Below are 19,241 nucleotides of genomic sequence, written 5' to 3' on the forward strand. Positions count from 1 at the left end.
TCAGCAGGCGACCCCAAGCAGGACAATCCTAGGACCTGAGGCCGAATGGGGTCCTTCTCTGAAATGAGGGAAACTGTTCTCCCAGCTCAACGCCTGCTATCAGGACAAGTAGTGACTGGGGTGGGTGGGGATGCAGAGAGGCTGCCTGGCTGGAGAGCAGGTTTGGCTCTGGTCTTCCTAGTCATCAGTGAGTGTGGATCTGCCTCCTTGTGGGGTCAGGAGACACAGGAGAGTCATAGTGTGGAGGATAGGACTTACTTCCAGCTCTTGTCTTTAAATGTTTTTCTGTGTAATACGTCCACATAGTACAAAATTCAAAAGGTGCAAAAAGGACCCAGCATGAGAAGTAAATCTCCCTCTCTCCGTGACCTTACGGAGCCCTGTTGACCTCCCCAGACACAACCTTATAATCTACCGGTTTCTTGATTAGCTTTCCAGAGAAGTAAGTGCAACGTATTTTGTGGTTGTTGATACACAATCAGCAGCATACTAAGCACACAGTCTTGATTCTTTTCTCATTGAGTAATCTTGAATATTCTTCCATAGAGATATCCACAGAGTTCTCCAGTAGATACCTAGTATACATGGACCAGGTATATTTAAGCAGCTCCCTAATCTCTTTTTTGTGCTGGGGATTGAACCCAGGAGTGCCTTATCACTGAGCTACATCTCCAGGCCTTCTTTATTTTTTATTTTGAGACAACTTTTCACTAAATTGCTTAGGGTCTTGCTAAGTTGCTCAGGCTGGCCTCAAACTTGCAATCCTCCTGCCTCAACCTCCCAAACTGCTAGGATTACAGGAATCCATGGAACCTGGCAGCAGTTTCCTGTTGATTGACATGTAAATTGTATTCAATTCTTCACTATTATAAATAGTCTTGATCATCTTTGTATATACTTTAGGATAACTTTAGGAGATACTCCCTTTAGTGGAATTATTAGGTCTCAATGCCAGGTCAAAGACTATAGGCATTTAAAAAAAAAAAAGAAAAAAAAAATTTTTTTTTTTTTTTTGGCGGTACTGGGGATTGAACCCAGGGCCTTGTGCTTGCAAGGCAAGCACTCTACCAACTGAGCCCCAGCATTTTGAATTTTGATAGATTACCCTCTACAGAAGTTATGCAAATGTCACTTCTACCAACAACGGATGAGATTGTCTCTTTTTCCATAGTTTATATGAGTATCTATGAGTATATGCTTTAGGATAGATTAGATCATGCTGTGGTTGAAAGACAACAGCAGCATCTCAGTATCTTACAGAAACAAGTCTATTTCTCATTCTCAGGCAAAGTCCACAAGACCTGGCTGTCCTCCTTTGGGGACGCTTTCAGCAATGTGGCACTTCCATGTTGGCACAGACTTCCCACTGCCAGAGCAGCCAGGTGGGAACCCACTGGGAGGTGGCACAGGTCTCTTTCACTTCCTCTTTTGACCACAGCAATTCACACAGCCAGACCTCAGGGCACTTCCTGTGTTTTTTGAAGTAGCAAGCAGAATGTTGGTGAGCAGTAGTATTTCCTACCACAATGAGTATGATAGGTAGAAACTTGATAGTTTTATGGCATTTTGGTTTTGAGTAGCATATTTTTTTTAAATTAGAACTGGTATTGTTGAATATTTGTTGCAGAAAATGAAAATATAGAAGCTTCACTGAGGCGGTTGGAAATCAACACAGAAGAAATCAAGAAAACCTTAAGGCAGTGTAAGTTGTCACGAGCCTTGTTACAACCAGCTGCTCCCAAACTAGAAGCCACCTGTTTACTAAGAATTCCAGCCTCCCCCTGCCCCTGTCCTGCTCCATTTTCTGTGCTGGATGGCTGGAAGCAGCCCACAGGTTTTGGGGTGAAGTCGCAGCTAGCACAGGCTTCTGTCCCTTTGGTGGCTTCCTGACCAGCGAGAAATCTCCCAATTCCTGTCCAAATGCTAAAAACTTCCTCTGTGAATCGCATACATCTTAATCAACCACCACCTACTGTAGCAAGTACCTGAGGTGATCAATTAAGAGGTTTCTTTTGACTCACACTTTGGAGGGTTCAGTCCATGGTCAATTTGGCCCCATTGTTTTTGAGCAAAGCAGCACATCATTGTGGGAACACGTGGCAGAGAAAAAATGTCTCGCCTCATGGACAAGTAGAAAAAGATAGAGGAAGGGACCAGGGTCCCACAGCCATCTTTGGGCCATGCCCCCAATGACCTAAAGACCCTCCACTAGCCCCACCTCCTGAAGTTTCTGCCTGCCCAAATCTCCATCCCGGGGACCAATCCTTTAACACATGGGCCTTTGGGGAACATTCCAGGCCCAAACTATAGCAGCCTCAAAGCTTCAATTCACTTGCTGAATGTCCAAGATGAAATTAAAGTCAAATTTAAGGTGCTCATTCATTCTTCATTCATTCATTTATTCATTCATTCCGTAAAACAGTGAGAATGTGCTTAATGCTGGAGGCTGTGCACACATGAAGCTCAGATGCGATGAAGGACATTGCCTTCAGGGAGCTCGTGGCTTCGGGAAGGAGGAGGGTTGACAAAAGAGACGGTGAACACATGACAGCAGTGTCGTTACTGAGCTTGAACTATGTCTCTAACTATTAGATCTGAAATGATCAGATATGATGCCAGGTACCCCAGTGTCCAGCTGAATGGCAGTAGGAGGAGGGAAAACTCCAGGGTGAGAGAGACCAGAGTTCAGCCTGGAAAGACAGGCAGGATGGAAGAGGAGGGCAAGAAAGTACAAGTCACGTCTCTACTAACCCTGCAGCTGGGTCTCTACCAGTTATTCAGAGGCAGAGGAATTTCTCCCGTGTGTGGAATCAATCAGAGGCTCCAGTCAGGGCCAACCCTGGCTCCTGGCGCAGCGGTCCCCACTCATGTCACAACTGTGCCACTTCCCTTAGGATACCTTCTTAACTCATTGGCTCTTCATCTTCTGTCCCAGTGCTGATGAGTCTGAATTCATCAAAACCCATGCAGGAGTTCCCACAGATGCAAATCAAGGAGATTGAGAAGAAACAACTTTCAGGATCCCCTTGGATCCTACTGAGGGAAAACGAATTCAGCACACTCTATAAAGGAAAGTATCATGAATCTCCAGTGACCATAAAAGTATTCAACAAACCCCAGGCCAGAAGCATTGAGTAAGTTGTTCTCTATGATTCTCTCTTACTCCCCAAGGAGAGAGATGTATTGTCCCCATTTCTAGATGGGAAAATGGGGCCCAAAAAGGTAAAATGACCTGCCCTCTACCACAGGAACAGAGTCTAAACATAGGTCCCTTGCCACCTCAATTCTAGAACCTTGTATTTGTGGATTTTTGTATTTTTGTAAACTATGTTTCTTTTCAATCCCTTTTTTCAGTTCTCTATCCCCTCTGCAGACAATAATTCTAGTGTTTATTTGTATGTGTTCTTGTAAAATGTGTGCTTTTATAATTATGTTATGCATTTATGATTTTTATAAATTATAGTATGATAGATCAGTTACCTACTTTTCTGAGTTTGTTCACTCAGTGTCATAGAATATGAAGTCCTTTCATACTGACTGCTATTCGTGGTATCAGTTCACATTTTTTTTAAACTGCTTTTTAAAACTTTTGCATAACTTTATTTTACTTTTTATGTGGTGCTGAGGATCGAACCCAGGGCCTCATGCATACTAGGTGAGCATACTACCACTGAGCCACAACTCCAGCCCTCAGTTCCCTTTTCGACTATTTTTATTTTATAAATTTTTTTGAACTAGAAAAAGCTTTATTTTCATTTGGTCTGAGTTTTGGGAGGTCTCCGGCATGGTTAAAAATCTGTCTAGAGGGCTGGGGCTGTAGCTCAGTGGTAAAGCACTTGCCTAGCCCATGTGAGGCACTGGGTTTGATCCTCAGCACCACATTTAAAAAAAAAAAAAAAAAAAAAAAAAAAAAAGCTGTCTAGAGTCTAGAGAGAGAGGCTCAGATCAAAGCTCTAATGCCAGGAAATGCAAAGGAACCCCATCAAAGGCCACTGGGCTCCAGAACCACATTTTGACTATTTTTTCCAATAATGGAATTCAGTCTGCTTCCAACTATCCTCCACCAAAAATAATGACACCATAAGTATCCCTTTGTGAATCTGAAAATTTCTTTGAGCTAGCCTTCTGGAAAGGGAATTGATAGATCACAGGGTATGCATTCATTCAGTTGACTAAGTATAACCAGGTAACTCTTCAGAATGGAATGGGTATGCCCAAATTCCCAGCAGCAATGCATGAGAGCTCCTATATTACGAATCTCCACCAACCAACCTGTGGTGTTATCCAGCTCTCTCATTTGCTTCTTTTTCTTTCTTTCTTTTTTTTTTTTTTTTTTTTTTTTTTTGTATTGGGGATTGAACCCAGGGTTGCTCTACCACTAAGCTCCATCCCCAGTCCTTTTTATTTTTGCTTTTGAGACTGGCTTTCACTAAGTTGCCTAGGCTGGCCTCACACTTGCAATCCTGCTGCCTCAGTCTCCTGAGTTGCCAGGTTTATAGGCTTGTGCCACCATGCCCAGCAAAAATACTTAATTTTGATGACATTCAAAAGTACAACTGTACAATATTGTCTTCTACAGTTTACGTTTTCATTGTCATTCCTAAGAAATCATTGACTGGCTAAAGATCACAAAGATTTACCCTGTTTTCTTCTAAGAGTGTTATAGTTTGGGATCTTACCTTTAAGTCCAGGATATATTTCAAGATAATTTTGGTGGGTTGTGTGGGATAGTCATTCAACTTCATTTGTCTCAGAACCATTTTGTGAAAAGATTGTTCTTTCTCCATTGAATGGTCTTGGCACCCTTGTCAAAAATCAGCTGACCACTGGAGTGGGATATAGCTCAGTAGTAGAGCTTGTCTAGTACAATTGAAGTCCTAGGTTTAATCCCCAGCACACAAAACATTGCTCATAGGCTTATGAGTTTACTTCTGGATTCTCCATTCTCTTCCATTGATTTAAATGTGTGTCCTTATGCTAAAATGGCACTGTCGATTACTGTAGATTTGTAGTAAGTTTTGAAATTAGGAAGTATGAATCCTCCAACTTTGTTCTTTGTCAGTATTGTATAGCTGGGTGCAGTGGCACACGCCTGTAGTCACAGAAGCTTGAGAGGCTGAGGCAGGAAAATGGCAAGTTCAATGCCAGCCTCAGCAATATCAAGGTGCTAAGCAACTCAGTGAGACCCTGTCTCTAAATACAAAACAAAATAGGGCTGGGAATGTGGTTCAGTGGTCAAGTGCCCCTGAGTTCTATCCCCAGTACCAAAAAAAAAAAAAAAAAAAAAAAGATTGTCTTGACTCTTATAGGTTCTTTCCACTTCCATCTGAATTTTAGGATCAGTTTGTTGGACGCCTATGATACCAGTTTGTTAGTCTGACAAGGCGTAATGCTGCACGCCTATGATACTAGGAACTTGGGAGGATAAGGCAGGAAGATCACAAGTTCAAGTCCAGCCTGAGCAACTTGGCAGGACCCTGACTCAAAGGAAAAAATAAAATGGTCTGGGAATGTAACTTGACAGCAAAATACCCTTGGGTTCAATCCCCAGTACCAACAAACAAACAACCCAAAACAAATTAGCTAGGATCTTGATAGGCATTAAATCTGTAGATCAGTTTAATATGATTAAATTTTCTGAACCATGAACTTGAAAAAAGATTATCTTACCAACTTATTTTGCCAAAAGAAAAGGAAAAAATGAGGAATTTCATTGAAACTGTAGGTCGATTTGTGGAGTATCACCATCTTAGTCATACTAAATCTTCCCATCCAAGAACATGGGGTGTCTTTCCATTTATTTAAATCTTTTTAAATTTCTTTGAACAATGTTTTTAGATATAAAAACAAAGTTTTAGATATAAAACTTTCAGGCTATGACATTTGGACTTCTTTTGTTACTTATTCTTAAGTATTTTGTTCCCTTTATGCTATTGTAAATGAAATTGTTTCCTTAATTTCATTTTCAGATTGTTTATTGCTAGCACATGAAAATACAGCTGATTTTTGTAGGCTTTGGACCTGCCCTGATTTCCTGATAGACCTTAGACAAGTGCCCTTTTCTCTTTGAGCCTCTCAGTGTGAATGAGCCAGCTGGATTGACCTGGTGCTTCTAATAATCCAATAATCCTTATGTGTGTGTGTGTGTGTGTGTGTGTGCGCGCGTGTATGTTTTTGTGTGTGTGTGTGTGTGTGTGTGTGTGTTTTACTGGGGATTGACCTAGAAGTGCTTTATCTCTGAGCTACATCCCCAGTCTTTTTATCTTTTTATTTTTTATTTTGAGACAGGGTCTCCCTAAGTTGCTGAGGCTGGCCTCAAACTTATAAGGTCTGGGGATAAGACTTAGTGGTAGAGCACACCTGAGTTCAAACCTCAGTAAAAGAAAAAACAAAAATAAAAAAAAAACTTGTCATCTTAGTTTGCCCAGTAAAACCTTATGGCTCATAAAAATACAATTATATCAGACGGTTTGAAATACCAATTAGCAAGTCCCATTATTCTTTTTTTTTAATCTTTATTTTACTTATTTATATGTGGTGCTGAGTATCTAACCCAGGGCCTCACACATGCTAGGCAAGCCCCCCATTATTCTGTTCACAAGCGAAATAGAGACTAATTCTGCTGCCAAGTTCCTCCAATGATTTATACATGCTGGCATCAGCAACCGAACTCATTACAACACCCGTTTTCCTGGTGTTGTATGTGGGGTGTTGTAACCCCACAAGAGATGCTGATGATACTGCACCCCCGACCCCGGCCCCACATGCACACTGCACTTATGCTCTCCAAGTGGGCCTCCAGTTCTGAAGTCTTCATTTCCCTTTCCACTCTCATAGAATGGTGAGGCATACCTTCAATGATGAGGTCAGAACAATGAAGAAATTTGATTCCCCCAACACCCTGCGTATGTTTGGGATTTGCATTGATGAAACAGGTAAAGGGATTTCTGGGCTTGGTCCAGCTTTTGGGAGCCTGGATTGTACCTTCTAATTGTGTTCTAATTGTGTTCTAATGTGTTGCATTATTTTTAAGAACAGCTGAGAGGGTGGGATCTACACCATGTGGTTATTTTCAATGCTGATTGTGGGGGGTTTCAAGATGCATGTTCCCATCTTCTTTCAGGAGAGGAGGGCTTTAGCTCAAGTATTGGTTTGTGCTGTGTGGCCATGGCTCCTCTTGCCAGTGCACTGGGAACCCAAGGGGTCCTTGTTCAGCTGCTGGCCTGGGTGATGGATACATTTTGTTGCTATAAAACATTATGAAGTTGCATGACTCAAGCAAAGAATCCACCCTTAGTCATCATTAGGGTAGACCAAATCTAAAAACTCAATTAATCCTCCCTCATGGGTCAGGTTCTTTATTTTTTAACGTGGCTGAGTTTTGTCTTATAGCATGGTCTCTCACTGTTCATGTTTTACTGTGGCTGCCTAGAGAAAGGACAGAGCAGCTCCCATCTTATCCCTTCTGGAAGTTTCTCCACAGCCTCAGGCCAACTTGATTTCAAAACAGAATCCCAATGTGAAGGGTTTCAGTGATACTTATTCCCGTGGGTGATGGCTGAGGTGACTGATTCACCCTTTATGTGAGGGCTCGGGCATCTCAAGCCTATGACCAGAGACCTGGCCTCTTGTCTGGGTTCCCCTCACCAGCCCCTTGCATATGTGCATTATTCCTTCTACGCATCCATACTAAGTGCCACACCAACAAAACACATTTCCAGCCCTTTGTGGCTTACAGTTGGCTGGGGAAGACATATCTCAAATGACTACTCAAATGTAGAATTTTGGCCTGCCAGATAGCATGAAGAGGAGGGAATTCTGGAGGCATCTGACACATTCAAGGTCAGGGAGCAGTGTGTGAGGTGGGGTGTGGGGTTGGGGGAGAAATGGGGCTCACAGCAGTCCTGAATGTGTCCCCATGCAGAGAAGGGGAGACGTGGTTTGCAGGTAGCAGGAGTTCTGAGTGGCTTTCATAGCGTCTGTTTCCTCTCCTTCAGTGAGTCCGCCTCAGTTCTCCATCATCACGGAGTACTGTGAACTGGGGACCCTGCGGGAATTGTTGGATAAGGAGAAGGACCTCTCTTTCGGTGTGCGCATCTTCCTAGCCTTGGGGGCAGCCAAAGGCTTGTACAGGTACCAGAGTGGGTGAGAGGGTGCTCAAAAGAACTGGTCGAGTCTGTCCGACTAATAATCTCAGAGGTGATGGGAGAACAGACTGGATGCCCCCGCTAGCCTCCCTCCATCCTGTTTCATTGTTGACTCTGATGATAGCATCTTAGGTCAGAGGACAACAGGAGGCATGACCCAGTGGACACCAGCTCCCAGAATTGCAGGTTAAGTTCGGTTTTTCTTTGTGGTGCTCAGAATTAAACCTAAGGATGCTCTACCCCTGGGCTGCATTCCTAGATCTTTTTATTTATCTGTTTGTTTATTTTAAATTTTGAGACAGGGTCTCTCTAAGTTGCCCAGGCTGACCTCAAACTTGGGATCTACCTGCCTCAGCCTCCTGCATAGCATGGATTAGAGATATAAACCACCACCCAGCTGCAGGTTGAATTTAATGTCCAGGCTACTCTTGTTGACTTGAACAGGCCCTATTTTTTTTTTTTTTTTTTTTTTTTTAGTATTTTTTTAGTTGTCAATGGACCTTTATTTTATTTTATTTATTTATTTATATGTGGTGCTGAGGATCAAACCCAGGGCCTCGCACATGCCAGGCAAGTGCTCTACCACTGAGCCACAACCCCAGCCCTAAATAGGCCCTATTCTTAAGACTGCCACATATAGCAAATAAAAATACATGTGTCCAGTTATATTTGAATTTCAGATGATTTTAGTACATCTAAATATTGTATGGGACATACACTAAATTTCAGATGAAAAAAATATTTTTCTTTAGCATAACTGTGTAATATTGGCATAGCTTTGTATTTTAAAAACTCAAATTGAACTGGGTGTCTTGTATTTTCTCTGGTAACTGTACCTACTCCCATGCAGAGTCTATGTGGTTCCTTTAGTGTATAGGTACCCCAAAGTCAGTCACTCCTATGCCACCTGGATGGTTTTTACCATATGCACAATACCATCAGTAATATTTAGTTAACAATTTTCTTTAAATGGACTCACTTTTGGGCTGGGGGTGTAGCTCAGTGGCAGAGCCTTTGCCAAGATGTAAAAAGCACTGATTTTTATCGGCAGTACCACAAAAAAGAAGATGAAGAAGTAGAAGTGTAAATGGACTTACTTTTTAAAAAATCTAAATCTGAGTTTGGCATTGCTCACCTGTCATCCCAGCAACTTGAGAGACTGAGGCAGGAGGATCAAGTTTGAGGCCAGCCAGCCAACATAGCAAGACCCTGTCTCAAAATAAAAAGGTTTGGGGATGTAGCTCAGTGGTAGAGCACACCTGGGTTTAATCCCCAGTACCCCAAAACAAAACAAAACAAAGTAAAAAACTTTAAATTAAAAAAAAAAACACTTTCTATTACTACCATAAATCAAAAACCAGTATCAATTGCCACAAGTAAGTGACCACAAATGAAACCAAAGGCTGTAATTAAATTCTGGCTGGATTAAGCTGTCTTGCTAAAAGCTCCATGATTCAGACCCACATCCTCTGTCCAAAGGAGGTCGCCGCTGACCTAGAGAAGGGTTAAGGACACCCAAAAACCGAACAGACTGTTTCCTTGATGTATCCAGAAAGAGTGCAAATAATTGAAAGGAGGAAAATTTTCTCCCTATGTAACCTTGCATGCCACTATATCCCATACCTTTGGAAATACTGTCTTAGCTATTTATTTGAAATCATAGTTGTTTTTTTTCCCTCAATTCCCAAAACCTAGTGGGTTTTATATAAGGGAATTTCGGATGTTGCAAGGGTGCCATTAGAGTCACATCCAAATGCTTTCTGATCTTCTTTGCCAGCTCTGTAGTCTCATTCTATACTTGTCATGCTTTGCTGCTAAAAGGCCAAGACTGCTGTGACTATCTGTGGGCCCAGGAGTCCTTTCACCCTTGTATGTATGTGGTGCTGGGGATTGAGCCCAAGGCTTTACACATGTTCAGCAAGTGCTCTACCACTAAGCTACATTCCCAGACTTTTTGTTTTGTTTTGTTTTTCTTGAGACAGTGTCTTACTAAAATGCTGAGGCTGACTTCAAACTTACAATCCTCCTCCCTCAGCCTCCTGAGTCACTGGGACTGTAGGTGTGAGCCACCAAACCCAGCTCCCTTCACTCTGGTAGATAACTGAAAGTGCCCAGGAGTTTGATAACCAGCCATCCCAACCCATAGCCATTGACTGACTGGTGTGAGTACGAAAGTCCAGCTTCTTTGACTCCTGTGGGACAAACCCTGAGGTGTAGTTATGATCCAGAGGCAGGCTGAGCTGGGGCTGCATCTGAAATCATACAGGTTTCTTGAATTCTTCTTCCCTATCCTGCTCCCTCCATTCCCTCACCAGTTTCTCCTGGGAGCACCTTCTTAATAAGGCACTAGTCCCCAAATCCTTGGCTCCTAACCTACCTCTGAGAGAACCCGATCTAAGACAGACACCATGACATCTGCTCAGCTGGAACACAGGGACTCTGTGAATCCAAAGCACTTGTCTGTAAGTTGGTGGGAACCCCAGCTTCACATTCTGTCATAGTCCTCAGCCTAGTGCAGCCATCTAGCCCTACCTCTGAGTCCTTTGATCTTCCCAGCACTCCCTGCAAAGCGCCATCCTTCTCCACCTAAAGTGACCCTGGTGCTGGAGTGCACGCGCTCTGCAGAGCTGTCACACCTGCCAGTCCAGTGCATCTCAGCTCTGCTGTATACTGACAGCACAGGTCGTCCAATCCCACCTCTCCAGGGTTCTCTGGGCTACCCATAGATTTTTACCAGTGAGGTAGTGGACAGCCTTATTATCCTGGTAGTGACTGTCTGTGCAAAGGTCATTAATGCTCCCTGTCTTTGGTTGTGTCAGTCTACACCATTCGAAAGCACCTGAACTCCATAGAAATATCAGCAGCTCGAGTTTCCTGGTAACAGAGGGCTACCAAGTGAAGGTGAGCACACCTTTTGTGGGCCCTTTGGGTGAGTCAAACCTGCATGTCTGATGTTAGGAGAGGGTTGCAAGCATCTCAGAAAGACCGTGCTAGCTTGTTTCTCTCCTCAATCTTATTTATGTACATATCTGTTTATTTATTCATTGCAGTGCTGGGATTGAACCAATGACCTCATGTATGTTAGGCTGTCTCCTTAATTTATTTAACTTAATTAATTTAATTTATTTATTTTGGCACTAGGTATTGAACCCAGTGGTGCTTAACCACTGAACCATATCCCCAACAATTTTTATTTTTTATTTTTATTTATTTTTTTTTTGGGGGGGTGCTGGGGATCGAACCCAGGCCTTGTGCTTACAAGGCAAGCACTCTACCGACTGAGCTATCTCCTCAGCCCTTATTTTTTATTTTGAGACAGGGTCTTGCTAAGTTGCCCAGGACCTTGCTAAGTTGCTCAGGGCCTTGCTAAGTTACTGAGGCTGGCCTCAAACTTGCAATCCTCCTGCTTCAGCCTCCTGAGTTACTGAGGTTACAGGCAAGTGCCACCAAACTGGGCTTATTTTATTTTTTAACCATGTAGATCATGGGATTTTATTTTGTTTTTCCCATCTTTTTATTGATGCTTTACATTAAATGTAATAGCAAAGTTCATTTTAAAATATTCATATATGCACACTCTTTCATTTTAGAAAAGAGCTGAAATCCCCCCTGGCAGTACAGCCCTCTGTGTGACCACTTCAGAACAGATTCAACCCTTACTTCCTATTTCAATGCTTGCCTTACCTCACCTCCCACTTAGCAGGGATAGGCCAAGGGTCATTTCTCTTTAGGTGTCTGGACACCACCACTTCTATGCTCCTACAACACCCACAAGGGTACCTTCTTGGATTCCACTACTCCAAACTCATAAGACTATCATGGGCCACACTTGACATTCAGGGCCATTGCAGGAAGCACAGTTGCTCAACAATGTCCAACCCTTCTTTCTTGTGGGAGTCCTCCAACCCAGTGGTCCAGGAGATATTATCTTTGTCTTACTGAATATGAGGCCATCTAAACCTAGAAGTCCAATAATATGAAGGAGTAAATTCTCTCTTAAGACAATTCTGTAGACAACCCTTCCAAGGTACCTGCAAGGGACAAGCCAGTTCCCAATTATAAGAGTTGCACAACATGCCTATCAACTATTTATAGTCCCCTTATTGACCAACACCCATCCAAAAGCAATGTGCCACTCAGCAGTCTTTTTTTATTGTCAGAATGTTTTTATCATCAGGAGCATAAGTGACAATCTACCTTTATCAGATTTTCAGGGGAATAAGAGCTGAAAAGTTAACTGAAAGTTCCACCATGGTAGATTTTGCTCAGAGGAGGAAAGGATTTTGTTAACTCATTGTCTACAATTCCCAAATGCTAAAAGAATATTTTGTCATCCAAAGGCAGTCCTCTTTCTTTGAGCCTTATGAGTGCAAGGGACAGCCCTGAATCAACAGAAGACAGGTCCTTTCTACTCTTTTACATGCCTTTCTTCCTCACAAAGCACTATGTCCCACCCTCTCATGGTCCTCATCCTACCTGACTGTAACATGTGCTATTCAACCTTTTACCTGTAGTATCTAGCATGGCGCTGGATGACAAATGTCTTGCTCAACAGACATGTGAGCAAGTCTAGGGTCTTATCTATTTCCTGGCCTTGCCCCTAGATTCGAGTACCTGGCTGACTTTGGGGCTGGTAGCCTTCTGCACCCCAATGGTGCTAATGGCAGATGTGCATGGAACAAGAACTTACGCTCCCAGTAATCGTGCTGTGACTTCTTTAAGAATAGCACATGACCATGCAGGGTCGATGAAGATAACTCATTCTTGTCACCTAAAAAGCCAAAGGAACAGGCTGACCACCCCCTATGTGGGCAGAGAGAACAGAGGGGATCCCCCTGGCATTTTTTATCTGCTTCTGGGAAAAAGCGAACCATGTAGCTCACTGCCCCTGTCTCTATCCTCACTGAGAGAAGCTGAGTCCTCAGCCAAGAAGGCCCTGTATCTAACATCATTTAATTAGCATTATCTTTAACTTTCCAAGTCTTATAGGTGCTTTATAACCATTATCTCAAGTAATCCTCACTGCCATCATGCCCACATTATAGAGAAGAAATCTCTATGTGCTTTTCTTGGTTCCTGCATTTTGATAAACTCAACCTTGATTCTAGCCAGTATAGTAGCCACACAGTCAGAGGACACCATTGGAAATAAATCCCCAAGAGAAAAACATTCCCCAACAATTAAATGTCACACCACCCCTCTATCTTGTACCCCTCTGCCCAAGATCTTGCTGTTTCTCTCTGTCTCTAATACATCTCTCTAGCTTGCAGGATTTGAACTGAGTAAAACACAGACTTTCATCAGTCAGGAAACTACAGGGAATAAAGCAGAGAGAGTCAATTCTACAGCATATGACTCACCTCAGCGACTAGAAAATGTATACCATATATATGACATCAAAGCTGAAATATACAGGTATGCTCATATTTTGCAGATTTTAACTCATATGAACAGAACAGCAAAGTCTAAGTCAAACTCCTCTGAGGATCATCCTATTCTGTTGAATGGAGTTGGGTGGTAATTAGAAAATTCACTGAGTTTCCTGTAAATGGCTGGGGACAGGCATGGGAAAAGGAACGTACAATGTTTAGTTTCTTGGTTTTCTTTTAGGTTTGGAATCGTCCTCTGGGAAATTGCCACAGGGAAGATCCCATTTGAAGGTGAGGAACATAAGGGCTGATTCTGTTGGTGTTGGAACTGGGTCTCCTTACAGGGAACTAGAAATTCCCCATCAGGTTATCCTGAGCACTATTTTTTCAACTGTGGGAACTGCCTGACTGGTGAATAGAAGCTCTTCTTTTTTCCATTTTTTTTTTTAATGGTGCTGGGTATTGAACCCAGGGCCTTTGTGCATGTGAGGCAAGCACTCTACTAACTGAGCTATATCCCCAGCCATTTTTTCCATATTTGAAGTTCCTGCTTCTGATGCCAGCTCTCTGCATCCAGAGAGATATGTGTATGAGTACCAGAACAACTTTTTAAGCCTCCTATCATTTTCATTCCAGGCTACAATTCTAAGATGATTCGCCAGCAGGTGACTGTGGATCGGCAGCAGGAGCCCCTGGGTGAAGACTGCCCCTCAGAGCTGCAGGAGATCATTGATGAGTGCAGGGCCTATGAACCCTCCAGGCGGCCCTCTGTTAAAGGTAGGGTTCACTCTGGTGTAAACAGCATAAGCTACATGCTTACTTCACATTTGTGAAAGATTTCATTTTCACAAACTTCAAGAAAGTAATTACCATCCAAGGGTAATTGTGTCCACCAAGGGACATTTGTCAAGGTCTGGAGGCATTTTTAGTTGTCACAACTCAGGGGAGGTAGAGTGGAGTGTGCCTTGGCATCTAATGGATAGAAGTTAGTCCAGTAAGGGAACTTGCTATCACAAAGGCTTAAGTGCAGATGAAGGTTCCTGCCCCAACCAGACCAGGGGAATGCAGTTTCTACACTACTGTGCAATGTAGACATAGTATCTGTGTTTGTAGCTTGACTCTGAGTTCCCTGATTTTGTCTCACTTTCTGTTCATTCATTCACAGGAATCTTAGAGAAACTGTCTACCTTTACTAAGTTGGGTACAAAAACCTAAACCAAGGAGTCCCTGGACAAGAAGCTGGGCGAGGCAAAACTGGACATCTCTCTCCTCATACTCTTTGGCATCAAGTTATTTTGGGTGCAAAGAGGCAGTACTTCTCTATTATAAATAGAAACTATTCGTAATTCCGATCATATAGGACACATCCCACTCCCAATGGCATTTCCAAAAGTATGCTTCTGACTGTAGCTATGGATGATCTACAAAACTTGATAGATGATTTTCTAAGTCTATGCATCTTAGCAATGTGACTTTGCAGCTACTTCCATTGAGAACTGGAATCTATTTCCCCACTATTTGAATCTGGGATGTCATTGTGACTTGATTTCCTCGATAGAATGTGGATGAGGTGACAGTATACAAGTTCCAAAATTAGGCTTCAAGAGGCCTTACAAGTGTCCACTCCCTTTCTTGGAACCCTACCCAGCCATGAAATTGGGCTAGGAAGCTGGATGATGGGAGATCACATGGCAAACAGACAAGCTGTTACTGCCGAGATCATATTAAACCAGTCTGGCAACTGACCCAGTTATATGAGTAAGCCCGGACAAGACAAAAACCACCCAACTGAGCCCAACTCAGATTTACTATTCACAAAATCATGAGCTAAATAAATTTTTTGTTGTCTTAAGCCACTAAATTTTGGGGGTCTTTGTTACATAACAGTAGTAACTGAACAAATACTGTTCAATCCTTCCTCTTGCCCATTGAACTAAATGCCAACTCCCCCTTGGGAAACCCATGGCCTTGTATCTCTGACACCAGCCTGATTTCCTACATCAGGTCTCAGAATTCTCCTGCCATACATTGCAAACCTTAATGACTAGAGGACCTACAAGGGAAACTGAAGGGGACTTGGTGCATAGATGAACTTGAAGACTCTACTCAGCTCTAGGCTATTTTTTATCATATAAGAGTTGGTTCATATAAGAATTGGATCTCTGTGTTTCCAGAACTTTCTGTTTTGTCAAAAGAAGCTAGATATACACATTTTTCTCTGAATTGTCACTTTTCTTCTCCTCCTCTTCCATTCTGGGGATTGAACCAGGGGCACTTAACCACTCAACCACATCCCAGTCCTTTTTATTTTCCATTTTGAGATAGGGTCTTGCTAAGTTGATTAGGGCCTTGATAAAGTGCTGAGGTTGGCTTTGAACTTGTGATGCTTCTGCCTTGGCCTCCTGAGTTGCTGGGATTACAGGCATGCACCACCATGCCTGGCTTGTTTTTTTATTTTGAGACAGGATATCACTAAGTTGACCAGACTGACCTCAAACTTGTGATTCTCCTGCCTCAGCCTCCCAAATACCTGAGATTACAGATGAAAATGACCATACCAAGCTGATTTTTATTTTTATTTTATTTTATTTTTTTGAGGTACCAGGTATTGAGCCCAGGGGCATTTAACCACTGAGCCACAGCCTCACCCCTTTTTTTATATTTTATTTAGAGACAGGGTCTTGCTGAGTTGCTTAGGTACTCACTAATTTGCTGAGGCTGACTTTGAACTTGTGATCCCCCACCTTAGCCTCCCAAGCCACGGGGATTACAGACATGCACCACTATGCCCAGGCAAACTGATTAAAAAAAAAAAAAAAAAAAAAAAAAACCTTTTTTAGTTGTAGATGGAACAGTACCTTTATTTTTATGTGGTGCTGAGGATCGAACCAGGGCTTCACATACTAGGCAAGTGCTCTACCACTGAGCCACAACCCCAGCCCCTAAACTGATTTAAGCTGATTTTTAATAGCATTTTAGGACTAGAAATGTGGCTCAGTGGTAGAGCACTTGCTGGCCTATGGGAGACCCTGGGATTTATTCCTACCATCACACACACACACACACACACACACACACACTCACATATACACAAATTATGGCACAGTTGTTATTTTTTTTGAAAAAGATACTAAAAACACCAGCTGCAAGATAGAAACACCTAAAATTACCATGGTAAACTACAAGTATTTAAAAACATGCAATTTAATAACTCTGCCATTTTTTACACCCATGAAACTATCACTTCATCAGGATAATGAACATGGGAAAATGGGGATTGAAATCAAATTCCTTCTGTGTATGATTTTTGTCAAACTGAACCCAACTACGATGTATCGCTATAATGCTCCAAAAAAAAAAAAAAAAGAAAAGAAAAGAAAAGAAAAGATAATGAACGCATCCTTCAACTCCCAAAGTTTTCTCATGCTCCTTTACAACACTCTCTCTTCTCCCCCTACCCTCAGTCCTAGGCAACCACTGATCTGCCTGTCACTATAGATTAGTTTGCATTTTAAAGTTTTGTATAAATGGAATCATATGGTATGTAAAACATTTGCATTTTTTCACTCAGAACAGTTATTTTGAGATTTATCTGTGTTGTTGCATATTTTGATCATTCATTCATTTTCAGTGTTGAAAACTATTCCAAAGTATGAATATAACATTATTTTTCTGTTCACCTGTTGATGAACATTTGAGTTGTTGATAATTTTTGGCTGTTGCAAATAGGGCTACTATGAATTTTCATGTATAAATTTTTGTATAAATCTATGCTTTCATTTCTCTTAAGGAAGTACCTACAGACCAATGGCTGGGTCATCTGGAAGGTGTACATTGAACTTTTTAAGAAACTAAGTTCAGGGGCTGGGGAGATAGCTCAGTTGGTAGAGTGCTTGCCTTGTAAGCACAAGGCCCTGGGTTCGATCCCCAGCACCAAAAAAAAAAAAAAAAAAAAGAAGAAGAAGAAAAGAAACTAAGTTCAGCTTGGTGGAGCACACCTATAATCCCAGCAACTCAAGAGACTGAGGCAGGAGGATTGCAAGTTCCAAGTCAATCTTGGCAACTTAGTGAGACCCTGTCTCTAAATAAAAAAGGACTGGGTTTGTAGCTCAGTGGTAGAGCAACCTGGGTTCAATCCCCAGTACTGTGGAAACAAACAAGCTGTTAAAGTCTTTTCCGGAGATTCTGCTATTTCCTCCTTCCATTAGCAGTATGTGAGAGTTCCAATTTCTCTATACCCTTGCCAACATTTGGTATGGTCAGCCTTTAAAATTTTGGCTGTTGGCCAGGTGTGGTGGCTTATGCTTGTAATTCCAGAAACTCAAAAGGCTGAGGCAGAAGGATCAAAGTCAAAGGTCAGCCTCAGCAACTTAACGAGACCCTGTCTCAAAATTTAATAAAATTAAGAGGCTGATGGTGGAGCTCAGTGGTAGAGCGCCCCTGGGTTCAATCTCCAGTATCAAAATGAAACAAAACAAAAGAAAATGAAATGAAATTTGGTCATTGTAATAGTTCTGTAGTGACTGGTATCTTACTGCAACTTTAACTTGTTTTTTTCCCTAGTGACTAAAGGTAACAAGCATCTTTTCATTTAACTTACCACCTATATATTTTCTTTGGTGAAGTTTCTGTTCACATATTTTGCCCATATTTTAAATTGAATCTTTTTTAAACTAGTCATGAGGTAGTGTTGTTTTTTTTTAAACGTGTGTGGGGTGTGTGTGCTAGGGATTGAACCCAGGGCCTTACGCATGCAAGGCAAGCGCTCTACCAACTGAGCTATATCTCCAGCCATAGTCATGGAGTTTTGAGAGTTTTCTATATGAGTTCTTTATCAGACAAATTACTTGCAAACATTTTCTACTAGTGTGTAGCTTGACTTCTAGTGTGTGTGTGTGTGTGTGAGTGTGTGTTACCAGGGATTAAACCCAGAGATTCTCTACCACTGACCTACATTCCCCAACCCTTTTTATATTTTATTTTGAGACAAGTTCTCACTAAATTGCTGAGGCTGGCTTCAAATTTGTGATCCTCCTACCTCAGCCTCCTGAGCCACTGGTATTACAGGCATGCACCACAGGGTCCAGCTTGACTTTTTTTTTTTTTTTTTAACCGTGTCTTTCAAAGAGCAGAAGTTTGGGGGACTGATATGTTGGTCCACACCTGTAATCCCAAACACTCAAGAGGCTGAGGCAGAAAGACCTCAAGTTCGAGGCCCTACTTAGCAAGGCCCTAAACTACGTGAATACCATCTCATCTGTATTTAAAGATTTTACATAAAATTAATAAAGATTTCTCTGACTAGAGACAATTTTTAGTTTTTACTTCTTTGCTTTGTCTATATGCACTGAACATGCAATACTTATACAATGAGAATCATAATACTTTTTCCTTCTGGTCCATAATATTTTCTAATAGTTTATAAAATTCCCTTCTCCTCATAGTATTCTATAGCTCATCATCAGCTCCTTTATATAGCAGAAAAAGAAAAAGAACAAATGTTAATACTGGTGTTGGTGACAGGTTAGGAGGAGAAAAATATTGTAAAGTTCATATTTATTTATGACTTGATTATTTTTTATTTATTTTTGTGGTACTGGGGATCGAACCAGGGCATCCTACCACCGAGCTATATCCCCAGCCCTTTTTTATTTTGTATTTCAAGACAGGTCTACCAAATTGCCCAGGTTGGCCTTGAACTTGGATCCTCCTACCTTAGTAGAGG

The 19,241-nt window shown here is 41.9% G+C and overlaps 1 protein-coding gene across 6 annotated transcripts in view; it reads left to right on the forward strand.

Annotated features, from left to right (window-relative positions):
* MLKL (mixed lineage kinase domain like pseudokinase) overlaps positions 1-16,884 on the forward strand; it is a 30,304-nt gene extending 13,420 nt beyond the window's left edge. For 5 of the 6 annotated variants that reach the window (XM_079118007.1, XM_079118006.1, XM_079118008.1 and 2 more), the window contains 9 exons: positions 1,628-1,702; positions 2,936-3,134; positions 6,838-6,935; positions 7,998-8,133; positions 10,967-11,048; positions 13,411-13,562; positions 13,758-13,807; positions 14,153-14,293; positions 14,682-16,884. In XM_079118007.1, coding sequence (XP_078974133.1) covers positions 1,628-1,702; positions 2,936-3,134; positions 6,838-6,935; positions 7,998-8,133; positions 10,967-11,048; positions 13,411-13,562; positions 13,758-13,807; positions 14,153-14,293; positions 14,682-14,731 — 983 coding nt within the window. In that variant the 3' untranslated portion in view covers positions 14,732-16,884. Of the gene's footprint in view, positions 1-1,627; positions 1,703-2,935; positions 3,135-6,837; positions 6,936-7,997; positions 8,134-10,966; positions 11,049-13,410; positions 13,563-13,757; positions 13,808-14,152; positions 14,294-14,681 lie in introns of those variants that run through there. The other variant, XM_079118011.1, reaches the window with a different exon arrangement.
* The last annotated feature ends 2,357 nt before the right edge of the window (positions 16,885-19,241 follow it).

This window comes from Sciurus vulgaris (assembly GCF_902686455.1).
Source record: "Sciurus vulgaris genome assembly, chromosome: 17".
NCBI lineage: Eukaryota > Metazoa > Chordata > Mammalia > Rodentia > Sciuridae > Sciurus > Sciurus vulgaris.